The sequence below is a fragment of the Gavia stellata genome, chromosome 10 (assembly GCF_030936135.1).
Source record: "Gavia stellata isolate bGavSte3 chromosome 10, bGavSte3.hap2, whole genome shotgun sequence".
In the NCBI taxonomy this organism is placed as follows: domain Eukaryota; kingdom Metazoa; phylum Chordata; class Aves; order Gaviiformes; family Gaviidae; genus Gavia; species Gavia stellata.
In genome coordinates, this window is record NC_082603.1 from 26,066,128 (window position 1) to 26,089,015 (window position 22,888).

At 59.1% G+C, this 22,888-nt stretch overlaps 1 protein-coding gene across 1 annotated transcript in view; it reads right to left on the reverse strand.

Annotated features, from left to right (window-relative positions):
- PIK3R3 (phosphoinositide-3-kinase regulatory subunit 3) overlaps positions 1-16,640 on the reverse strand; it is a 78,603-nt gene extending 61,963 nt beyond the window's left edge. Inside the window, 6 exon segments of the mRNA XM_059821613.1 lie at positions 952-1,083; positions 10,008-10,085; positions 10,337-10,432; positions 14,830-15,148; positions 15,151-15,273; positions 16,569-16,640. Coding sequence (XP_059677596.1) covers positions 952-1,083; positions 10,008-10,085; positions 10,337-10,432; positions 14,830-15,148; positions 15,151-15,273; positions 16,569-16,640 — 820 coding nt within the window.
- Between the last annotated feature and the right edge of the window lie 6,248 nt (positions 16,641-22,888).

Sequence of the window (22,888 nt, forward strand, 5' to 3'; positions counted from 1 at the left end):
GGCCTTTTCTCACCAGGTCATAGCAGGAAAAGGCCATGCTGGTCTGGCCACGGGTGATCTTTGGTGCGTCTTAAGGCAGCCAAGAGCATGATCTGCCCAAGCGCTAATCTGGCTTAGGATGGGGAGGTGATGCATGGGGGTGGCAGGTACTGCAGCAACTGGCAGCAAGACGAGGGCTACTGTGAAAGGGGAAATCCTGGTTTCGAAGACGGCGAGGGGTTCAGGTCCTATCTAAGATGGTGGGTGAGGGCTTGGCATGTGCTTGGTGGTGCCTCTGGGCTTGGGCTGGGAGGGGCTGAGCGGCTCTGTGAGGACTCATTTGAAATGGGTTTTGGTCCAGGCTGCCCGTTGGGATGGACCGTGGACTTTGCTGACCTCGGTATGAGACCTGCCCTGTTTATTTGAAAAAAAATCAAATAAAACCAAAACCTTGACGGTCTCATACATTTGCACAGAGGCTGGCAAGCTTGCAGGGACCTAAAGGCACTTCCTAACGGCACTAAGCTGAAAAAGCAGAGAATTTTCTATGCCCATATAAAGCCAAGAGTTAACAAGATTACAGTAAAAAATTCCCAGGCAGCAGAGCCAAAATATTATAATAATGCTTTCTTCTGGGGCCAGCATCACCCAGCCTTGGCAGCCACCCGTCCCAGCAGGCAGCACCTCCTCCTCTGGGCACTGCAGTGGGAGAGGGCCGTGCTGTGGTGGGGGTGCAGCTGCCCACCAGGTCTCCCCTCGCTTTCCCGGAGCATCTCCCAAAAGCTGCTGCGCTGCTCTGGCACAGGGGATGTTCCCAGTGGTCCTTCTCACGACCTGCCCTTAGTGCAGCATGGGGCAGGGGATGGAGTCAGGAGCCACTCTGGAGATGCTGGTGAGCTTTTGTAGGGACTTGCCAAAGCTCCTCCAACCCCACAAAGGTCCTGGGCATGGGGGGAGCCCGGCCGTGCTTACCTTGAGCCATGTGGACCAAGTCACTGTAGAGAGCCGGAGGGATCAGGGGTGATGGGAGCTCCTGGAGGTACCACTTCAGGGCCTCCGCCAGCGTCTGGGCATCATACAGGTCCATGTCCACAGCCGAGGCGTCTGCGGGGAGAGACCCAGCGGGAGCCCTTAGCCCGTGGTGCTGCCCCTCCAGCACGGAGCTCGGAGCTCTTCCCTCCCTGTGGGCCTTCCTCCGGACATGGGTGCCGATTTCTTTGCCCATGCCCCCATCCCCCAGGTGTGGCAGCCCATGATTTCACTGCCAACCCCCGCCCAGCAAATATTCCTGTCCCAGTTTCCACTGACCCTGAGTTCCATGTGCCCATAGAGAGCACAAGGCAGCATCTCTGCCTCGCGTGCCTCTGGTGTGTGGGGCAGGGGCTCTCGCCGTCCCACCGGCACCCCACTGCAGGATAGCACCCATGGGACCGGCTGAGTGGTTGCGCCAGGCACCCTTGGGCTATCAAGGGCCAGGCACCATGTGCCAACCCCAGCCTGAGGAACTGCTTGGAAAAATGCATGCATGGAATGGGGTTATGGTCCCCAGACAATGAACATCGCTGAAGGCCCACGTCACCCCCAGTGAGCCCGAAACACTCAGAAGACACCTCGAAAGGCAGCTGCCCCAGGGGAGGTGATGAAGGATGCTCCAGGGATGGGGCAAAGCACCCCAGGGAGGCTGAGCCCAGCCAGCAGGAGCCAAAGGGTGGGACACGTCCATCCAAGCCCCGCGGCCAGGTCAGCGCGGGGACGTTGCTTCACCGGGGTCCAGGGTGAAGAACCCTTTCAGCATCCTTTGGTATTGCCTCATGCATTTTTCTTGGAGGTCTCTCAAACTGGCCAGGCCAGGAGGTGGCTGCCCAGAGGGTAACGGTCCCTTTTGCAAAGATCTGGAGGTTTCAAAATCCGCCTTTGAGTCGAACTGGAGCCAAACGCAATGTTTTGAAATTCTTCTCATAGGAGAAATCTTGGGGAGGGGAAATAATAAAAAAGCCTGAGATATTTGGGATCGTTTGATATGGTTCATTTGTAGAAACTGAATTTCTTGCTGCCTCTAAATGAGAATATTGAAAAAAGAGCAAATTTTGCACTTTCTTAAAGATGTATCAGGCCCCAAACGGCCCAATGTGTTGTGATTGAGAAGAACATGGTGAGTTTGCCCTGCTCTGAGCCCCTTTCCCCTCCTCTCTCTTGGTCTTTACCCCCAAATGCAGCTTTACTGAAATCAGTGCCATTTTGGGAGATGCTCTGTCTCCCAGCCCAGCATTTTCCAGCAGAAAATGCCTTGAGTCTCCAACCATTTGAGGTGACTGCGTGTGGCCATGCTCCCTTCTGGGGCAATAAGCCCAAAAGAGCGAAGAAAAGCTGTTTCCTAGGGCAAGGCTTCGGAGGTGCCCGGCCAGCAGGACTGGGATGAGGACCAGCTCCCTAACTCCTGGCAAAGGCTGGTTTGGGGCACCTTGACCTTGATGTTGTCTCCTTGCGGGGTTCCCACTGTGGGCCAGGCAGGTCGGGAGTCCGCCCGCCTCCCCCTCTGTCTGCTTGGGAACAAGAAGCCATGGCAGGTCCCTTATGGACAGTGCCTGCCATTTGGCTCAGAGTCCAGAGAGAAAACAGATTGACCAATGTCTGAAGCAAAGCCTTTAACCCAGCCGTTGGAGACGCTACCTCATTTTCAGGAGCAAGCACCCGGCCAGCCGGGAACCGTGCCCTGGGGCAGCGTGGGGACAGCCGGGAGAGATGCCACCGCGCCAGGGCAGGCAGCTGTCCAGTGTGGCCAAACATGACCCGGCGCAAAGGTGGGTGCTGCCTTTCTGGCACCCGCCGATGTCACAGCATCACCCCATGGACCACTCTCCCCTCAGCATCCTCGAGGCGGGCAGGGCTGTGCCAGCTCTCGCCTGCTGCACCCTGGCTCCACTCTGGTCCACGCTGATGCTCCCATCTCCCAGCCACACTTCTGGACCTTCTCAGCTGGCCAAAAAGGTTATTTCTACAGGGGTTTGTGGAGGGATGACAGCCAGTTCCCCATTTTTGCTAGTGCTTGCCCTGGAGAACTGAGCTGGCAGGTTGGCTCCAGCCGGGCAGGGGGCGGAGAGTGGGGTCGTGGATCCCATGAGATGCTCCAAACCCCGTTTTGGGCTGAAACCCTGCCGCGCGTGGCTAAACCCCAGGGATGCTGCTGGAGGGTCTCAGAGTCTCGTTGCTTAGGCAAGCAGCTGCATTCCAGAGAGCTGCTCCCATCAGCGGGATGCACCGGGCAAACCCCAAACCCCTTCTCACCTGAGGCGAGCCCGGCTGGTCTCCCCTGCCCGCCACGGAGGTTTCTCCAGGGACATGTCACTTGCCTTAAGGATGCTGGCATGGATTGGGGAGAGCAGCCGCAAGATGTTTCTGTGCAGGGAAGGGGCCGCTGCCAGGCGCTGGCCCCAGGCGATCAGCCCCGGGCTCCGCCGCGGCCTAATTAGCTTGTTTGCATCGTTAGGCATGGGCTTGGGGGGGTGTTCAAAGGGAAGGCTCAGCTGGTTTCAAAGCAAGACTCAAAAACATCTTTACACCCAGAGAGAGGCGTGATGGGGAGGCTGGGGGGGGTGTGGGGGGGCAGAATTCACACCCTGCTAACAGGGACTGATTGCTGATGGCACCATTTTCCTTGGCGTGTTGGCTAGAAATAGCCCATTAGCCTGTTGCCCCCATCCTCCTGGAGATGCAGTGGCATTCTCCTGTCCCAGCTCCCCTCCTTCCCCTGGAGCCTCTGTGGTGAGCTGGGCTCCCCGCTGGGCTGAGAGCACAGCCGGGGGGGGTGCTCCGAGCTGCTCCTCACCACCGGCTGCACCCCAACAGCTCCGGGATGCTCGGCCGGCAGCTTGGGGAAGGGTTAACCCTGGAGCCTTCCCAGCCAATTACCGCAGGCCTGACCCCACGATGCTGCTCTCTCCTTATCAGAGGGAGATGATAACCAGCTATAAGAAGTTAATGATGCTGCAGGATGAGTCACGCTCTCCCGCTGCTCTCCAGATGTTCTCATCCCTTCCCCGGGGGAATGACGGAGGGATTCCATCCGCCTGCCACAAATAGAAGGAAAACACCCCCAAACCCCAACCTCAACCCCACACCAACCCCCTCCAGCACACAACCTGCTTGCTGACCCGCCGACAGAGCAAGCAAGCAGCCGGGGACCAGCGGAGAGCATCCCTTGTCCATGGGGGATGAAAAGCAGGAATAAATTTGGGGCTGGGGAAGGGGTGCATGGCATGACCACCAGCCCAGAGGGAAAAGCAATGGGTGCTCCCAGCCTCCCTCCACCGGGATGCCAGACCCTGCATCCCAGCAGAGGCAGAGGGGTGCCGGGGCTTTGGGCTGAGTCAGGCTGGGCAGGAAACGCCAGGACCTCTCCCGGCAGCTGCAGGCAGTTGGGGAGGTGTGAGTAAGCCCAGAGTTTCGGTAAACGCGGAGGATGTTTAGCCAAGAGGTGGCAGGGAGGAGGTGGGGGAGTTTGTTTTGAAAGAGAAGCTTGAGTGAGTCCTGCTAACTGGCTGTCCCCTGCATGTGGACACAGGTGACATCTGCGCCCACATCCCCAGCCAGCGTGTGCGTGATAGGGTGTAGACCCTGCCCAGCACCCGCAGCCTCTCTTGCAGCAGGGTGCTGCAGGGAGTCCTACAGGCTAAGCTGGATCTTGGCCGCCAAGTGCTGCTGCAGCGTGATGCTCTTGGGTGCATGGTCCCCATGGTAAAGGGGTACCCAAACCACCCATACCTGGGGCTAACTTAAATACCGACTTGGGAGTTTCCCTACCCCTTCCGGACCTTTTAGGTTTAATCATCAGCTGGTGCTGCAGGGATGTCCTTGTTGTCCAGTCATGGGGGCTATACCTTCCCATCCACATGGATGCTGCCTGCACAAGGATCTGCACATCCCCTGGGCCCGACCAGGTGTTCGAGGCCCCTGGGCATCCCACAGTGGGTGTTTACAGGGGAACTGTGCCCGAAATCAGGGAATATTTCCCTGGCTTAGACTCAGCATCATTGTAACATCTCTATGCCAGCCCGCTGGTACCTTGTGCTGGGGTCTTGGCAGCTGCTGGGACACCTCCTGGGACACCTCCTGCCTCTGCACGGGAGCTCCTGGCAGCCCCAAACACCTCCCAGCTGGGTTTCACCTCGGCATACCCCCGGCTTGCACTCAGCCAGGGCAGGGCTGCTGGGACCCTCTTTGAAGGGCACCCGGTGAAGCTGCCTTTCCCCCACCTTTGCTTCTCGAGGGCAGTTCCCTTTCTCAGTTTCCCCAGCAGCTATGGGAAGGGACAGCAAAAGCTCACCCCCAATTCGCCCAGATGGGTCTGGCAGGGACGTCTGCACTGCTGCCGTTTATTTACCCTTCTTTCGTCACCACCAAATATATGAGATGAGCTCATACCTCTTGCCAGGCTCTGAGGATGCAGGATTTATTTCCACTGCAGGTATAAATAAAAAGCAGCGCGGCAGGCACTGGGGCGCCTGGTTTCGGGACTAAAGTCATTGTGGTGGGGGTAGTGGCTCCGCCAGGAGAAACCAGAGCCCTCAGGGGCCTCCAACGCCCTCTGGCATCCCAGGGATGAGGATGGGGATACGCTCCCTCCCTGGGCATCCCCGTCCCAATGATGGGGGGAGTGGTGAGAGGCCCCCCAGGCTGCTCTCCCCGCCAGCCCAGCCCTTTCTGCCCAGCAGCAGCTCCTGGCAGCCCCGGTGAAGCCCCAAGACCCACCGCCGCCCGCTAATCCCCACCGAGGCCTGACCTAATTCCCCGGCACGTGAGTGTGTCTCCAGGCAGACTGCTCTGCGCCAGGGCCCGAGATCAAAGCGGGTAGGATGGCAGCGCAGGCATGGCACGCCTGGAGACACCGGCTCCAATCCCCCTCACACTGCTGCCGGATTCGCCCTGGGCACCCCGGAGTGCAGGCGACTCCTGCCTGGCCCTGCCAGCGGCAGAGGCTTTTCCCAGTGCTGCCCGTGCACCTGGGGAAGGGTCTTAGTATTCGCACCTGCAGCTGGACCCCAGACCCCAGATCGGGGCACGGGTTATCCAAAATGTGGGAGGTTTCAGTGCTTTGCCACCATCCTGGATGGGTTCAGCATCATCTGACCCATACGGGGCACCCAGGGAGCCACAGGGCAGGGGGGCCCTGCAGAGTCTCTGTGCCCTGTCCTTCCGCAGGGAGGAAGGATGAGGATGCAGACCATCCCTACCCAGCGGTGGCAAAGCACTGCCTGGCCATTACACACAGGACTTTGCAGCCATCCCCAAGCCAAGCCTCCCCAAGCTCGTGTCCCTCAGCTCCGAAGGGCTCCAGCACACACCAGCCCACCCATGGCTCTGCTGGCACTGGCCAGAGAAGGTCCCAAGTTTCCAGCTTCAGCGGCAGCCGCGAGGAGAAGGCTGGCCGGCACATCTCAGGAGGAAAGGAGTGTGGGCAGGACTCCAAGCAAGCATGGGAAGAGAAGACATCACCCCATGGCACTGGAGGGGCTCATACACCTTGTGTCCACAGGCACTGGGGACTTTGCAGGTGATTTGCTCCATCCCGTGTGCTCCAAACAGCCGCTGAGCCACACACAGGGGACAGCAGGTATGCTGGGGGCTGGAAACCCTCGGGGTCAGCGTGTGGCTCCTGGTACGAAGGGCACAGAGATGCCCCCAGGCCATGAAGCAGCCCCACACCTGGGCACTGCAGGGAGCACTGTGGGCAGCCAGGGTGGGTGCTGCACCCTGCCACTGCCGTTTAAAGCTCTACTTTCTTCTTCTTTTTCTGCCCGTAACTCTTTCCCTGTGTCTGCAGTGGGACTTCTGGATGGGTGATCACCTGCAACCCTTTGGTGAGTCCCCCCAGTCCCCTGTGGGGCTGCGACTTTTCATTAAGTCCCTTTTTGGTGCCGCCATGTGACTGCAACTCTTGTGTTCAGTGGTGTTGCATGGCCCCACTCGCCTCTTGGGGCATAAGGGTCTGAATTGAGCACCGAGTGCCCTAAAACAATTAATTCTCCTCTGGAGCCAGTGTAAGCTAGCTGCAAGCCCAACCACCCTTTCGTCTGTGCTTCACCCGCCGACCTCAGTGGCATCTTGGCCGGGTGGTAGTGGAGGTGCTTGGTTCGCTGACCGCCCCCTCTATCAATAAGCTCTGTCTTTGCTTTCTTTCTTTTTTCACCTATAGATAATTTTTCTTGTGTCATCCAACATGGAAAACCCAAGTTTGGTGCACAGGCTGTAGCCAGCGGTAAGATGCCACCATCCTGCAGGACGTCACCAGCGCCAGGATGGGGACAGACTCAGCCCAGGCTGTAGAGCCATGTGGAGCTGCACTGTGTCCAAGTCCGCAGTACCCAACGTTGCTGCAGCCCCACGAGGATAGGAAACCTTCATTCCAAAGCTTGGGTGATGTTTGGCTTGGGGGCTGCCCCATCAGGCTAAGTCCCCCACGGGTAAGGGCTCCGAAAGGGCCAGGAACAGGAAAAGGGTTCGATCAGCACAACTCACGTGGGCTCCTGTGCTGCCTGGCCCCAGGGACACGATGCCTGCGGGCTTTCTGGGACAGCCAGGACCACTCTGACCTGCATGGCTCCTTGTCCCCAGAGAAACCTCCTCCTCCCCACTGGAAGTTCAGATGCTCTTTCAGTGTAGAAAACACCTTGTTTGCTCTGACACATTAAGATCTGGGGGTTAGAAAACCAACACCCAAACTTTTCCAGCCCCTGCTCCTTTTTCCTTGCACTCTCTAGCAGTTTTCCTGCCACCACTGCCAAACGCCAATGTGATTTGGGTATTCGCGGGGAAGCTGAAACCCCCAGTGGGAACCCAGTTTTCCCCCCGGCCAAGATGTGGTTCAGTTCCAGCTGCTGCCAGCCTCGGCTCTGATTTCCCCCTGTTCCCCAAGATGGAACTTTTTCAGGTGGGCTGCTGGCAGAGATGGGGTGCTGGAGGGATCGACCATCAGGAGCGCGGGAGGAAGAGAAACGCGACCCTCACCTCTGCTGTCTCATGCATGGGGCATGCAAACTCCCATTTTTGGCAGGGATGTTTTACTCCGCCAAATGCAATGGAAGAGCCAGTATGGGAGCCAAAGCAGAGATGCTCTCCTGCCCTCCCCAGCCAGGTTTGGGCTCCAGCAGGGCCCTGGGAAAGCACCGCTGGTCTCTGGTCCGCAGGAGGCTGCAGGGGGAGCAGGCTGCCAAGCCTGGGCTCTGCCAGGATGCTTGGCCCTGGCAGGAGCATCATCCCCATGCTGTTTGCAGAGCATCCCTCTGGCAGAACTAAGCATCAGCCCCTTCAGCTGAGAACTAGCAAATGCGTGACATGTCCTACCCCCTCCAGCCAGCTCCGGGGAGCTCTGGCTTTGCCCAGCTCAGTGTTGCTGAGCACACGGCGCAGCCCCCTGAGTTGCCAAATAAAAGAACTTATTTAGGTCCTAGAGGAGATGGGGGGCTTGGGACCACCAAGTCACTCAGGGCTGTTGGGGATTTTTCAGGGCTTTCAAATGGTTTGAAAACCATGACGGCATTTCCCTGCCCTGTGCTGGGTCCTGCAGCGGGAGATGAAAACCCAGACAGACTCAGCAGCTGCTCAGGGCTCCAGCCCAGGCTCCGGCAAAGCCAGCAGATTTTGCCCCTGGGCTGGGGCAGTCTCCCGAGGCTGGCCAGGGTTTCGGCAGTGACCGCTGCGGTGCTGCCCGGCAGCCCTGTGTCTGCTGGGGATGGTGCACCGGCTGCACGGGGAGGACGGAGGACCCGTAACTCCTGCACGCTCGGAAAGCAAAGCATCCTTCTCATGCTGTTGTCGCTGCCCCTGCCCAGCCTGCGCATCCATGCCCAGGGCAGCCGGGGCCGCGGGGACTGATCTCCGGATGCCTTCACCCTCTCGGGAGATCAGCCGGGAAGTCTGGACCGGGGGACAAGGCCATGTGAGAGCACACCCCGCTGCTCCTGCCTTCCCCAGACTGCAGCGGGGGCTTCCGCAAGGGGAGGAGAGCAGGGTGATGGGGTGCACCGTGCCCCCCATCATCCCCAGGGGAGCACAGCCCTCCTCAGGCAGCGGGGATGGAGCAGCCCTGGGGACCCCCAGCATCTCCTCTCCTGCATCCCTTCCTTCTCCGCAGCCCGGTCCCCCGCCCGGCGGGGACTCGGCTCCCGGTGCGCGGGCGAAGCGATGAGGTCATGTTGCTTAATATAGCGATTTCATCACAGCCCTTCTCCCCAGCAACACGGCCCGGCTGCCGCCGGCTCCCGGCGCTGGCAGAGCCGCCGCCCCCGCCCCGCAGTGCCGTGCCGTGCCGTGCCGTGCCGTGCCATGCCGTGCCGTGCCGTGCCGCAGGCCCCGGCCGGCAGCTCCCGGGATGCTGGGCTCAAGGGCGGGCGGGGCGGGGGGGACGCGGTGCCAGGACCGGACTGTGCGGGGCTGGACCGTGCCCGGTGCCACAGTGCCGCCCTCTGGGCAGCGCGGCCGGGAGGATGGAGATGCTCGACGCAGCCCTCCCTCCCCAGGTTTGAGCAGTACACTGGATCCATCATGTCCCCAACGCCCCCGTGCCATCCCAGCCGTGAATTTAGGAGCAGGGCTGGGGAGATGGTTTCTCCCTCCTCCGCACACTGCTCATAATCCCTAAGTTCTGCAACACCCTTCCCATTCTCCTAAAAAATCAGCTTTTTCTTCCCCCTTTCTTTTTCCCTATCGCACCCACAAGAGGCTTTCTCCTGGCCCCACTTCTCGAATAGAAACCCTAAAGGTTTGCAAAACAAAATGCTTTTCTCCCTAAAAAAAATTGAGCTTCTAATGAAAAGCCCCAGCCCTGCACCCGCATCCTTCTCAGCAGCATCACACCAGGGTACTGGGGGAGCAGAGAGGGGCTCACATACAGGCAGGACCTTACAGAGCTGTAATTAGGGCCATAACGAGATCGGAGCCAGTAACCCATCCTTGCTGTGCCCGGGTAACATCACCTCCACACCCCCCTTCCCGACCAGGGATACAGGGAGGGACGCGGCTCTGGGACTTACCCGCCAGAAGAGCCTGCTTCAGCTCAGCATCCCCCAGCGCCCCAGAGGCAGATCTGTAGAGCACCTCACTGTCAAGACCTGAGGAGCAAGCAGCCAGGAGAGAGGGGTCAGTCCTGAGCCCCAAATCCTCCCTCCAGCACAATGTAAGCGGGCAGGGACTGAGACCACCAAGCTCCCTCGCCCTGCCCACACTGCACGTGTACTGGGGTGTGTGGGGAGAGGTTTGGCTCTAGTGATACTCTTGGGGCACCTCCGAACACAGGCAGAGCGGGTGGTTGCACGTGTGCACCCACGTACACCCTGCAGATGGATGCTGTGGCTGTCCATACCTTGTTTTTCCAGTGCCTCGATGAGTCTGGCCATGGTCTGCAGCGCCTGCTCAGGGAGAGTGGGGTGCTCAGTGAGCTCTGCCTGCCCAGGGAGTCCTGTGATGGAGAGACAGGAGAGGGGACTTGGAAATTCCTGCCTGCAGGAATTCCAGCCTTTTTCCTTGGCTGTCCCAGGACAGGATCAAGCTGCTGCTTTGGCACAGCCACAACCAACATTTCGGCTCACGCACATCCAATTTTGGAAAATTTCTCTCTTATTTTATCCTCTTTTTGCAGTAAGAGTCACCCTCAGGGGCTCAGCCACTTGCTGAGATGCAAAGACCTGCTTGGGCATGTGCCCTGCCCATGGGGAGCATCCCGCCCTGAGCGTGGAGCTCCTTCAGGCCAAAACCCCTTCCCCACCTCTCCTCCCACAGCACTGATACTGCCCCCCCTCATCACCCACAGCCCTTGGTGGCACCAAGCAGGAGATGGGGGGCCAGATCTGTACCCAGCATGGACACGGCTCCTGGCAGCTCTCACCCACTTGGATTCTCTGGTGTCTACAACAGGGTTGAGCACAAGCCCAGGGAGGACTCAGTCACCCCATTGGCTGGCACAGACTTCCACCGGCCCTTGAGGAGCCCTTCAGCCAAACGTGGGCCAGGCTTCCCACAGCGCAAATCCCCAGGTCCTGCTGGCTCCTGGGTTTTATAGCAAGAACACCTCAACTCAGACCCTGCCAGAGAGGAGCATACCCCCTGGCAGGGGTGAGAGTGACTCTCCTTACCCCAGGGCAACATCCATCCATCCATCCATCCATCTATCCATCCATCCATCCATCCCTCCCTCCCTTCCTACCACCCCAGCTGATAAACCTCTGCACCTGTGTGGGTTGTACCTGACAGAGACCCCAGCAGTGCAGTGCTGGGATTTCCACACCCCCCCTCTTGTTAGTGGCTTTGAGCCCCCTTGGGAAGGTGGTGGGCAGGGGGCAGGCAGGAGCAGGGGACAGTCAGGGGCTGCCACTGGCCACAGCACATCAGAGCCGCATGCGACCAATGGGGTGCAGATGGCACCTGGAAAGGCTGATGGGTCGAGAGCTCTTTACCTGTTTTATGTGGTGAGCAGGTCTGTTCTGCTAGAAATATATTTTAAAAAATTATAGCAAATTATATAAAGCCTGAGTGTGACCTTTCCCCCTAGTGAGGTGTGCTCCAGCCCGGCCAACTCCCTTGTTAGGTTCATTCTGTCTTTGATTTTTCCTGCCTGGCAGAAGGCAGGGAGCTCCCTTATGAAGCCAAAAGAGCCATAACAATTTTAAGGAATGAATAAGAAAGAAAAAGGGACTTTGGGCAGGGCCACGCTGCCTTTGACCTTTTGCAAAAACACAATCTGGCTGCGACGCGTGGATCCAGGCTCTGATCTTCACCGCAGTGATGCCCTGGTGCTCCCTGGAGAATGGGGAGGGATGCAGACCTCCAGCTCACAGGTGGCTGACCCCCAAGCCTGGCAAAAGGGTCTCCTCCGCCATCTGATGGGGATGTGCGGGTGCCTCAGGTGGGAACGGGGAAGATTTCAGGGTTTAAAGCAAAGCAGGTGATTGGGACCCCGTGGAAAATGTCCCCACCACAGGGGTGGTTTTTTGATTAGGGAAAACTGGGTTTTGGCCTCCAAGGTAACGGCTTGGGGAAAGGTGGCAATGGTAAAAAATAACCACCTGTTTCCCCTTGGTGGAAACAGCAGGAATGGCCCCAAGCTCAGCTTGGAGCTTTAGCCCATCCTCTCCCCTCAGGGTGCCAGGCTGGACCCCAGCATCCTGAAGCACCACTCGGCTCCAGCCCTGGGTGAAGCGGAGGTGATGCCTTGCAGCAGTGATGCCGCCTGGGACAACCAGGCAGGGGCGAAATAGCCGCTGAGCTCCTGGGAAGTCCCCTGGGGACTTGGATCTGCCACAGAGCCATTTTTAGGATGTTATTTCATTAAAAAAAGACCATTCCTCCCCACAGAGACAGGCCTGGCTCCGGGGCATGGCTGGGAAATGCAGTGTCTCTCTCCCATTCAGGGGTCCCCCCGCGGCTTCACCCTGCTCGGGGTCCCCAGGGTTCCCAACCGGCACTGGGGCTCAGTGGGCACTGAGGGCACGCAGGGCGGTACGCCGCTGTCGCAGAAAAATAAGCATTTGGGCCAGCCAAAACAAATGTCCCTCAAAACCTCCGTCTGGGAATGGAAACAGTACGGGAAGAATTTTCCAAAAAAAGAAAAAGAAAAAAGGCCCTTCTCTTCTAAGAGCATGTTGGAGATTTTTACTCTAAGGGAAATCCCACCAGCCGGGAAGTTTGGGTTTAAACCGACATAAAACGGTACATGCTGCTCTGCTGCTACAGAAAGATGTGGTTGTGGGCCAGGAATGTCCCCTGCCAAGGCACCCACGCACCCCGGCATCACCCCAGGAAGGGTGCCCCATGGAGTGGCACCCCACGGCACAGCACTGGGGAGGCAGCACCCAACATCCCCCTGGACAGTGGGTCTGGACACAAGACCATGGCCAGAGGATGTCCTGCAGATGGCAGCACCCTCCCCAACCTACCCCAAAACCTGGTTTTAGTGGGTTTTTCCCTATTAAAAAAATCTCGGTTTTACATTTTTTTAAATTTTAAGTAGTTATCCTCTCGCCCAAGCGCACACCGGGCTGGAGCTCCTGCACCAAGACCTTCCGTACCGGCCAGGCTCTCCAGCCAGGCTGCACTTGCTGCTGGGGACGTGCCTGGATCTGTGGGACATCTCCACATCCCTGGCAGTTGTGGTCAGGGGTCCCCTGGGCACATCTCCCAGCCCCTCGGAGAGGAGCCCATACCGCACCCTGTGTGGGGCAGGCGCGAGGCAACAGTGATGGGCAGCAGGGGCAGAAGCAAGAGGGTGGCTCCATGCTCTCCCATCTCTAAAAATACTGGTGAGTGGGGCTGGAGAGCCCTTGGGTCTGCTCCTGTCTGACCCAAGTTGTCCATACTACAGCACTGAGATGGTGGGGCTCTGCCTGCCAAATAGCCAGGGGCAGAGGGCTTCTTGCATGCCAGTGAGTTTAGCTGGGAAGGGGGCTGACCCCCTAAAAGTGGCCTCCTCCCCCCTGCGATGGCAGCACATAGCTGCTCGCTGACCCAGGGCCGTGTCTGCCTCGGCACACTTGGAACATCAGTCAGGGAGGAGCACCCCTCTTTTGGTGAGGGGAGGCAGAGGGGGTTTCCCAGCATCCCTGTCTCCCCCTTTTGGGGGGCCTGAGGGGCAGGATCCACATGGCAAACCCCATACGCAGTGGTGGATGGTGTCAGGGGAAGGAGTTGCCCCATGCCAGCTGAGTCCTGCCGTGCTCAGCCCAGGGACCAGGTGGCCCCCACCCTCTTAAATCATGGTGGCAAGGGGGCCTTGAACATATCTTGGAGGGGGATGGACTCCTTGTCAGTGGGTGCCCCTCTAAACCCGGGGCCAAGATACCCCCCATGCCCAGCTAGCCCAGGAGGGAAACAGCCTCTCTGGTTACCACATCTGCGCCTTGGTCCCAAACCGGGCAATGAGGGTGCCCAAGGCACCGGGCCGGCAGCCGGGCAGGTTTTGGACAGCCACGGCTAACGGTGGTGCCACTGTCCCCCCAGTGATGTCTCCTGGGGAAGGAGAGCACCACGGCTTTGGCTGCGGTTGCTGGGTCGTGCTTGGCTGGAAGGGGAGTTTCTTACTTTGCCTTTTTTATTTATTTTTTTTAGCTTGGATACATTATGCAACTGCTGTGAAATCCCTCCCAGCCCCAACGCTCTTGGCCACGGTAAGTGATGAGGGCAGAGCGGCTCCACGAACTTAGCAGATCCCGGCGGAGAAATGGCTGGGGTCCCCACGCCAGGAAAGGCCCTGCCGAATATTCCCCCTAGTGCCGTGCTGCAGCCCCCGGGGATGGAGGACCCCCATGGGGACTGACCCCACCGTGTGCCCAGACCATCCCCTGTCCCAGCTTGCACAAAGTGACTGCGAGGCCAGGAGCTGGCTGGGTGCCAGCACTCACCCGGCCACCGAAAGCAGCCAGAATCAGGTGCCGCAGCAGGGGGGAGAAGAGCAGTTGGAAGAAAAGGTCCCCAGGGACTGCCATGGGGCTTTCTGCTCCTCCCTGGGGGGCCAAAGGGCTCCTGCATCTTTTCCTGCGTTCTTACAGACACGGACCCCCCTCAGCTATCCCATGCCAGCACAGCAGCCAGCCCGGGATGCTGGAGAGGAGCAACCCCTGCAGCGTGTTTGTCTCAGGGGGAGTGACACCCCAGGAACCCCCTGCCCCTCCTGCGACTGCCTCGATGCACCGGGGCGAATAATTCCCAGGGCAGCTCCTCTTTCTGGTGCCACCCCATCCCAAGGGCGGATTCCCACTGAGCCATCCCAAAAGCAAGCATGCACCCGGGCTCCACATCACCCTCGCCATCTTGCAAGGGACACCCACCCATGGGCTCCCACCTTCCCGCTCCCCCAGCACTCACCCCAGGGTGCGGGGGTCCCAGCGGGTGGTGGGGGCAAGGGCCGTGGCCTGGCCTTGGTGGCGGTGGCGACAATGCGTGTGGGACCGAGGTACTCCACGTAGGTGCCGGGGAAGTTGCCGTGCTCCTTGGTGCGCTCGTTGAGGCCGTGGAGCCAACCCTGGGGGCTGCGCTCATCCCCGTCCTTGTAGTCGGGGCCGCTGAGCAGTCCGGCCCTGCTGACCGTCAGCACGTCCCCAGGGCACAGTGCCAGGTCCTCCTCCCGGTCCTTCTGGTACTCGTAGAGAGCCCGGTACTGCAGCCCGTCCGAGGAGGCCATGGCAATGGCGTGGCGTGGTGTGGGTCACGCTGCCTGAATCCAGCCAGGCATCGGGGGCCCGGGGTGCCCACACAGAACAGGTATGGCCGGGCTGGGGCAACGCAGCGGGAATGGGAGCGCTCCCTTCCCTGCTCAAGCAGAATAAAATCTCAGTGTTGGAAAATCTCCACGTTGGAGAGCGGCTCCTGACCCCTCCAGCCCCAAAATTGCTGCGGAGCCACGCTGGTGCCCAGGGCTCAGCAGGATTGGCTCAGGTGTGGGCACAGAGCCTTTTCATCACCGGGGCAAATGAAGGGGAGCAAACGATGCTAATCGGGGCGCTGGCTACAAATGTGCCGTCCTCTTCTCAGCCTGGTCTCATCTGCTTGGCGCTGGAGACCTCCTTCTCTCTGCTGGAGAGAAAGGCAGCGCGTTAGCAACCAAACCGCTGTCTTGACCCCAACCCCACCGCCCTGTCCCCCATCCCAGCCACCCCATGCCAGGGACAGCCCAGCAGCTTGCCCAGCTCCCGCTTCCCGGGGAGCTCCCGCCAGCAAGGCTCGGCCGCTGCGTGCAAGGAAAGTGCCGGCAAGAGTCTGGAAAGTAGGGCAAGAGATCACGCCACGGGCTTTTAAAATAGACATATGTGCTGAGAAACCTCCCGCCGCACGCGGCTCCCCTCCGGCAGCTCCAGCCCGGCATCACTACATGGAGCCAGTGGATGAAGATATAGGATTTTCGGGTGGTTTTGGGTGGTGGTTTTTTTTTTTTTTTTTTGTTCCGTTTTTTGGGTGCATTTTAAAATATTCCTTCTAGAGAGACAGCTGCTGCCGACCCGCTGCCCCCCAGCTTCCCAGGGAAGAGGGACGGATGGAGGGCTGGATGACGAGCAGCAGCTGCGGGGCTATCCGTCTGTCTGTCCATCCGTCTGTCTGTCCATCCATCCGTCCGACCATCCACCCGTCCGACCATCCACCCGCCGCCCAGACAGAGCCCTCCCGCTGCCCGCGCCCCCCCCCCCCCCCCCCTTACCGGGCGCGGCGGCTCCCCCGGCGGGAGCGGAGAACGGGAGCGGAGCCGCCCCGGCCCCGCCGAGCCGCGCTCCGGCGGTGATGTCAGCGTCCCTCCTCCCCCTCCCCGGTAGCCGGGCGCCCCCCCCCGCCGCAGCGCGGCGGGGGGGGGCGCCCGGCTACCGGGGAGGGGGGGGAACTCTCAGAATAGGTGGATGATTTCATCCCCAGATGCAGCATCTCTGCTCCCAAATTGCCTCCTCTGAGGGATGGGGGGGTCTCCATCCATCCTTAGGGATGCTATAAGACAGAGGAGGACCAGCACCCCATGGATTCCCCCCCCGCCCCGCCCCATACCAGCCAGCTCTCCCTGCCCCAGCACCCAGCCCCCCCAAAGAGAACCCTATCCTTTAGCCAGGATCAAAAACACGCACAGGACAGGCAAGAGCTCCTACGAAGAATCCCAGCCCAGGGATGCTCCGGTTCCTCACTCTCCTCCTGAGCATTTGCTCAGAAATGTTCCCCAGATCCGGGGTAAGGCCTGGGCACCCCATAAAACAGCACAGAGAGCTCCCGCATGCAGCAAGGCTCCTTAAAAATTAACAAGGCAACAATTAAATATAACAGGGCAGACAGCTTGGAGGGGGCTGGCAGGGCTCATACAGAAAGGGCCAAGCTCAGCCACAGCGGGGAAGTGCACATCGCCAGCCCGTGGCAACAGCAGTGCTGTCGCGTGCAACAAGAACATCAGTTCTCAGCTCACTTCCAGCCAGGGGATACCCATGCCTGGGGTGCCTCTGCCCTGAGGTGGTTCGTGTGTGGTTGTTTGTGGGGGTTTTTTTTGGTTTGGGGTTTTTTTTTTTTTTTTGTAATGGTTGGACTTGATGATCTTACAGGTCTTTTCCAACCTTAGTGATTCTGTGTCTCGGTGAGTCTCAGCAGAGCCAGGTACACGGGGGCATGGCCGAGCTGTCCCAATATTTGATTGTTTGTGAGGCACGGTGAAGTTGATGTGATGTTCCCAGAGGTGCAGAGGCTTAGGTTTGGGTTTTTTTAATCCTTGCTTCTCACACCGACTTCTCCAAACTGGCAGTTGCTCCTTGTCTTTGCCGCAGGTTGGGCATCCTAAAAATAGACAATACCTTAAACACGAGCTCTGGAAGTGCACTCTGGCTGAATCCAGGCCAGTGCTGGAGCAGTGCAGGGGCGGCACGAGGTCCAAAGGGGCACCCCAGGTGCTGGGGAAGGGCTGGGAAAATGGAGGCACAGAGGCCAGCAGAGCAATGCAGGAGATGTACGGACCTTCTCACCCATAATTTCAGCAAACTCCCCCCGCCGTTCCCCACAGTGCGTGGCCTGACTGTGCAGGGCAGCAGCATCCCAGGGGATTTCACCCCAGCTGCATTTCCCCAGCCAGCACACAGCCCCCACTGCCCCACTCCCCAGCCTGGATCCAGCCCAGCTGCTGGTCTTCGAGGTTTAAAAGGTCTTTTTCTCCCCGTACCATGCTCCTGCTGGCACCGCGCTGCTGCCACAGCTGCCGGGATGGAGCCAGAGTTGGCTGCAAACAGCCAGACGCTGCCCTCCCCTCCTGCCGTGCTTCCCTGCCTGGGGCTGCCCCAGTCGTGTCCCCTGTGCCCCATTGGGGATGATGGGGTTTTGCTGGGTGCCTAAAGCCCTGCTTGGTCTCCCCAGCCTGTCCCACAGGGACTGTCAGGCCAAACAGGGCTGGACACAGTGCCAGCACTCTAGGGGCTGCCTGGGGAAAGGTGAGGAGGTGTTTTCCTCCTGGGAGAGGATTAAAGCTGGGGAGGCTGGTAGGTACATCACCATCTGATATTACTACCCATCCTATCCTAGGGTCAACCCTACATACAGGCCAGGAATTAACACAGTCCCAGCGTTCTGGGGCAGGTGAACACTCAGGCATGAGAGCCACCATCTCCTCTTCCCAGGTTACTGAATGGGATACCTCACACCCAGCAGTACACATCTTCCCATCCCAATCTGCCTCAGGGTCCCCAAACCCAAAGGCACCATCTCCTGGTGGAGCCCAGTCCCATTGCCCCCCTCCCCAATGGATGGGGCTGAGCATCACCCCAGCCCTCCCCAGCATGGCCAGCTCCTGTCCCAGGGCCTCTCCTCCTTTTTTGCCTCCAGACATGCCCCAGCGCTCAGAGCACCCTTTACCCCCCACTCCAGTTGCACTGCAGCAGGATCATTCCCAAAACTCCTCCACCGCGGGCTGTCCCTCACCCTGTGTCACCCCTACACTCTTAATTTAAACCCCCACCTCACTCCAGCCCAGAGGCGGGTGCATTCCCCAGGGTGGGCAGAGGGCCCTCAGGCAGCACCCTCTGAAGAAGTAAAAGACACTTCAGGTCTTTGCTGCTCTTTATTGAGCAAGCAGAGGTCCTGCTTGTCAGGCCTGATTAGCTACAGATCCTTCCTCATTTGCTTAATAAGCAGCTCTCATTGCAATGAGAGCTTTGCCTTTGACTCAACCGGCCTTTGCTTTTCTGTGGGGTGTGCAGGAGGAGGCATCCTTGCACCTTGCACCCCGTTTCCCTTCGAGTCCCCCTTTGCTCACTGCCTTTACAGCCTGGGATGGGATATGGGGTGGGAGAGGGACACGCCTCCTTGCTGGGGTCCCCATGCCCTGCTGCAAGCCCCTCTCCTCTCCTGGCTGGAGGGACATCTCTTGGTGGGAGCATCTCCAGGGAATGCTTGGCAGGCACCCACCCATCTTGGCTGCCCGCCCCATCCTTCCCAAAGCAGCAGGGGCTGCTCAGCGTCATCCCATCCATGGGCTACCTGGCCGCAAAATGTGCTGGCCACACTCATGCCATGCTTCCCAGCAGCAGCCAGGGGAAGTTAGCCACATGGCTGCAAATAAATAGAGCATAAATAGAGTTGTTAACGTGCCCAGCTGGAGTAAGTGAGGCTATGAAACCAGACTGAGCCCTTCCCAGCTTGAGAAATCAGAGAGAAATGATGTTTGATTTCCACTGACATTTTGGAATCACCTTTTTTTGTTTCATCTCTGTTCCCCCCTTTGGATGGGGCCATGCTTTCTCTTCTCTTTAGGAGCAGGAAAACTCCCTCTCTCTTGTTTTCTCCCAGGGTCCCCAGGAGTGAGCTCTGGCCTCTGTGGGTTTTGGTTTAGGAAGAGCCAGGTGCTTCTTCAAACAACCTCCCAGCACGGCACCCGCGGGCAGCCGGGAGCCGCTTGCTCCTACAGCCATGCTCTGCCACTGCCGCTGAGCTGCCCGGCTAGGCTGGGGGTACCTCGGAGCCTGGGGAGAGAGGCACTGGAAAAAGCTGGAGAAACATAAGGAAAGGCTTGGGGCGCTGCCTGGGGCTGGCACTGGGACTCTTTCCTGCGTGCCTCTGCAGGGTTGAAGCTTCACAGCATGGCAGGCGCCAGGAGCTGCCGGAGTGAGTGCCGGAGGAGAGACTGCTGTGCAGGGCATCTCGGCACGGCACCAGGGACCGATGGCTCCTCAACACCGGCACTGAGCTCCAAGATTGGGGCAGGTCCCACACACCAACCCATGGCGGGAGAAAGCTCCATCAACCGGGCGGCCCCAGCCATCCTCGCTGGTGAGATATTAAGAAGATGGCCAAGGCTTCTCAGCGTGGTTCTCGCCTGCAGCAGCCCCCAGAGCATAAGCGCTCGGGCACAGGGTTGTCCTGATGTGACCCCGTGGTGCAGCCCTCCGTATCTCCGAACCCACCCGGCTCGGCTTTACAGCAGCTGGTGCCTCTACACAGCCGCCGTTAATGAATTTGGGAGGGATTTACTGGCTGGACACATGTGAGAAACAAGAAAACCTTATCCGGAGGGGTGCTGGCAGGCGGCCAGCGGCAGGGCAGGCACAGGGGACTTGCTGCAGGGCGCAAACGCGTGGCAAGAAGCTCAGCCCAATACATGGGCAGGGAGATGTCATCAAGTCCCTCTTTAATTGCATTATTAACACACAGCTAGAAACAGCATCATGATTAAAATCAGCTATGTAAGGCACAGGATCGGATCCTTACCCTGAGGGCCTCACACTGGGGGGATGCACTGCTGGGGCACGCTCGTAGCCCCCATTTATTGCCCCCATATTTACACCCTGGGCTCTGCGTGGCACAGATCATGGCACCAGATGGGGCAGCTCCCATTTTCTGGACTCAAGCTGTGGTTTTGCACATAGCCACGGAAATGGGGAGGGTTCCCCTGAAGTGGGAGCTGCAGCTGTAAGGAAATTGGTGTGGTCCCACTGCCCAGTCCCTCCCAGGGTGGGGGATTCGGTGATTTCTCCAGTTCTCCAGCCAAAATGCTTGGAGTCCTTTCGAAGCTGAGAATTGAAATACTTCATTTTCAAGATGTCAGAACCTTTTGCCTCCTGTAGAGTTTTGTTTCTCCCCAGCAGGACGAGGGAAGTGATGAATTCAGCACAAATTTGCAACATTCAGTAACTTCCATCTGCAAATCAAAAGCCAGGTTCACCTCCGGCACATTGCAGGGTGTCCATCCATCCACCACTCTCCAGGCAACTGAACACCGGACAGACAGCTGGACAGATGCTGCCAGCCCAAAACACACACGTGAAAGTCCTTTGCAAGGGGCTTACCTGGCTGGGGCTACCCCAAAATCCCATCAATCCCAGGCTGGTCGGGTCCCCGTGGCTGGCCCTGCCTGGGGCTTGTTACCCAGTGCTTTGCCAGGAGGGAAACTGGGCACAGGGGACATCCCCCCCTGTGCCTCAGCTGCGTCCCTGTGGATGGCATTAAGTCAAGCAAGCCCAGCTCAGCACCCCCCTGGCCTCACTTGCTGGCAGGTTGCTCAGGCTCATTAGCAATTGCTAATTCATGCAGGGGGCTGAGCAGGCTCCAGCAAGCCCCGCTGGTGGGAGGGCTGCTAGGGTGCCCTGTGCCCTGCTGGGTGTGAGATGCTGGTTTAGGTTCCCCCCACCTATTCCCAAGCAGATGCTTTGTTAGCACCACAGGCTGATTTGCCTGTACAGAGGAATGGATGGCTGCTCCGAAATGCCTCCTCCATGCAGCCGGCAGCTGCCTGCACTGCCTCCCTGGAGCCCTGGGTAGGAGGGTCCTGTGCCCACAGGGAACCCAGCCGTTAACCGGAGGATGCCAAGGCCCGGGATCATCAGCAGGGTGGGAATTCTGCACTTGAACGCTCAAAAGGCAAAAACACAGGCCAGAAGAGGCATGAGGCTGGGAGCGGAGCTTGTAGCTTTTCCTTGAAGCAAAGCCCAGGGAGGGGTGTTCAGTGCAGACACCGTGGCTGGATCCTGACACCAGACACGTGCCTGGCTCCTGCGCTCCCCCGGGTATGGGCTAGTGGCCAGGCTGGGGACAGAGGACCTCCTCGGGGGCGACCACTTAGGCCACTTTCCTGCTCTCAGCCTCCCAGGGTCGAGTTGCTGGGGAGGAGCAGTGCTACCCACGCTCGGTGAGAGGCATCCCTGTGCTCCATAAAGGGGATGCTCGGGGTCCAGCTGGGCTGCGTGTGGGGACGGGGACAGTGGGGAAGTGGCAGGGCCCTGCTGGGGATGGGGGATGTGGGAATGTCATCGGGCTCGTCCTGCCGTGGTCAGGCCAGGCCTTCCTGGAGAGCCAGAAAATCCAGCCCCGGCTCCCTAATGGGGCTCGGATGGGCGACGCTGGGGTGCGGCCAAATCCCAGGCTGCGGCGCCAGGCACTGGGAAGGCAAGTGGAGCAGCCTGTGGCTCACCCTTTGATTTTCCCTGTGGCTGGGTACCATTGGGAATGACAGCAGGTATTTACGTATTTGCCAAAAATTTTTTTCGGGGTGGGGGGATTGTGTGCAGCTAATAAGGTCAGGCTGGGATGGGCAACTGTAGGGAGAGGGGCAATATGATGGGGGCCTTCATTTGCATTTAGGGGGCAGTGATCCCCCTTTGGGAGAGGGATGAAGGCTCAACCCCTCACTCCGAGTGGCTTTGTGGCAGCTGGGCTCACACTGCTGGACAGGCAGCTGCTGCAGGGAAGGGCTGAGACTGCAGGCAGCAAGGGGGAAAGGGTTAAAGCCCCCAGCTCCAGCACAGGTTGCATTAATACCCAGGGTGCCTGGGAGGGTTGAAGGCTTCCCCCAAATGCCACTGGGCTTTGGCTGGAGCCCAACAGGGCTGACTTCATCCTGCTGAAATGTATCATTATGGCCAGGCAGGGAATGTGCTGTGAGGTCTTGGGGCAGCCGGTCGTGGGGTGGAGTGTGCCGAGCACCCAGAGCCTGCGTTCGCCGCTTGCTGTTGCAGGACAAGGGCTCCCCAGCCTCCTGCATCGCTTCTCCGTTTGATGACAAGCTGAAGGGACACACTGTGGGTGCTGGGGAGGGGACCAACACGAGCCCCTGCCCCAAAGGTGTGCTGGATGGGCAAGAACCAGTCAGGCCTGGGGACCCAGCATCCCCCCCGTAGGCTGCTAGGCTCCTTGCTGCAGCTCCCCTCCATGGGAAACCAGCCCTGCTTCAAAGCATCTTTTCAAAGAAAATCACTTTTGGCAGCCCTTAGGCAATGGCAGGTCTCTGCTGACCTGCTCCAGTGCTGGCATCTCTTGTGGCTGTCACTGTCCTCTCCTGCTGTCACCCTGATGTGTCCCCGCCAGCGAAAATCTGCCTTCCTGCGCAACAGTTAGGGACGGCTTATAAATCTTGGGCTTTTCCTTTGCAAACTGCCTCGCATGGCCGTTCCCCCGTGCCCTCCTCTGCCTGCTTCTGTTTTGGCCC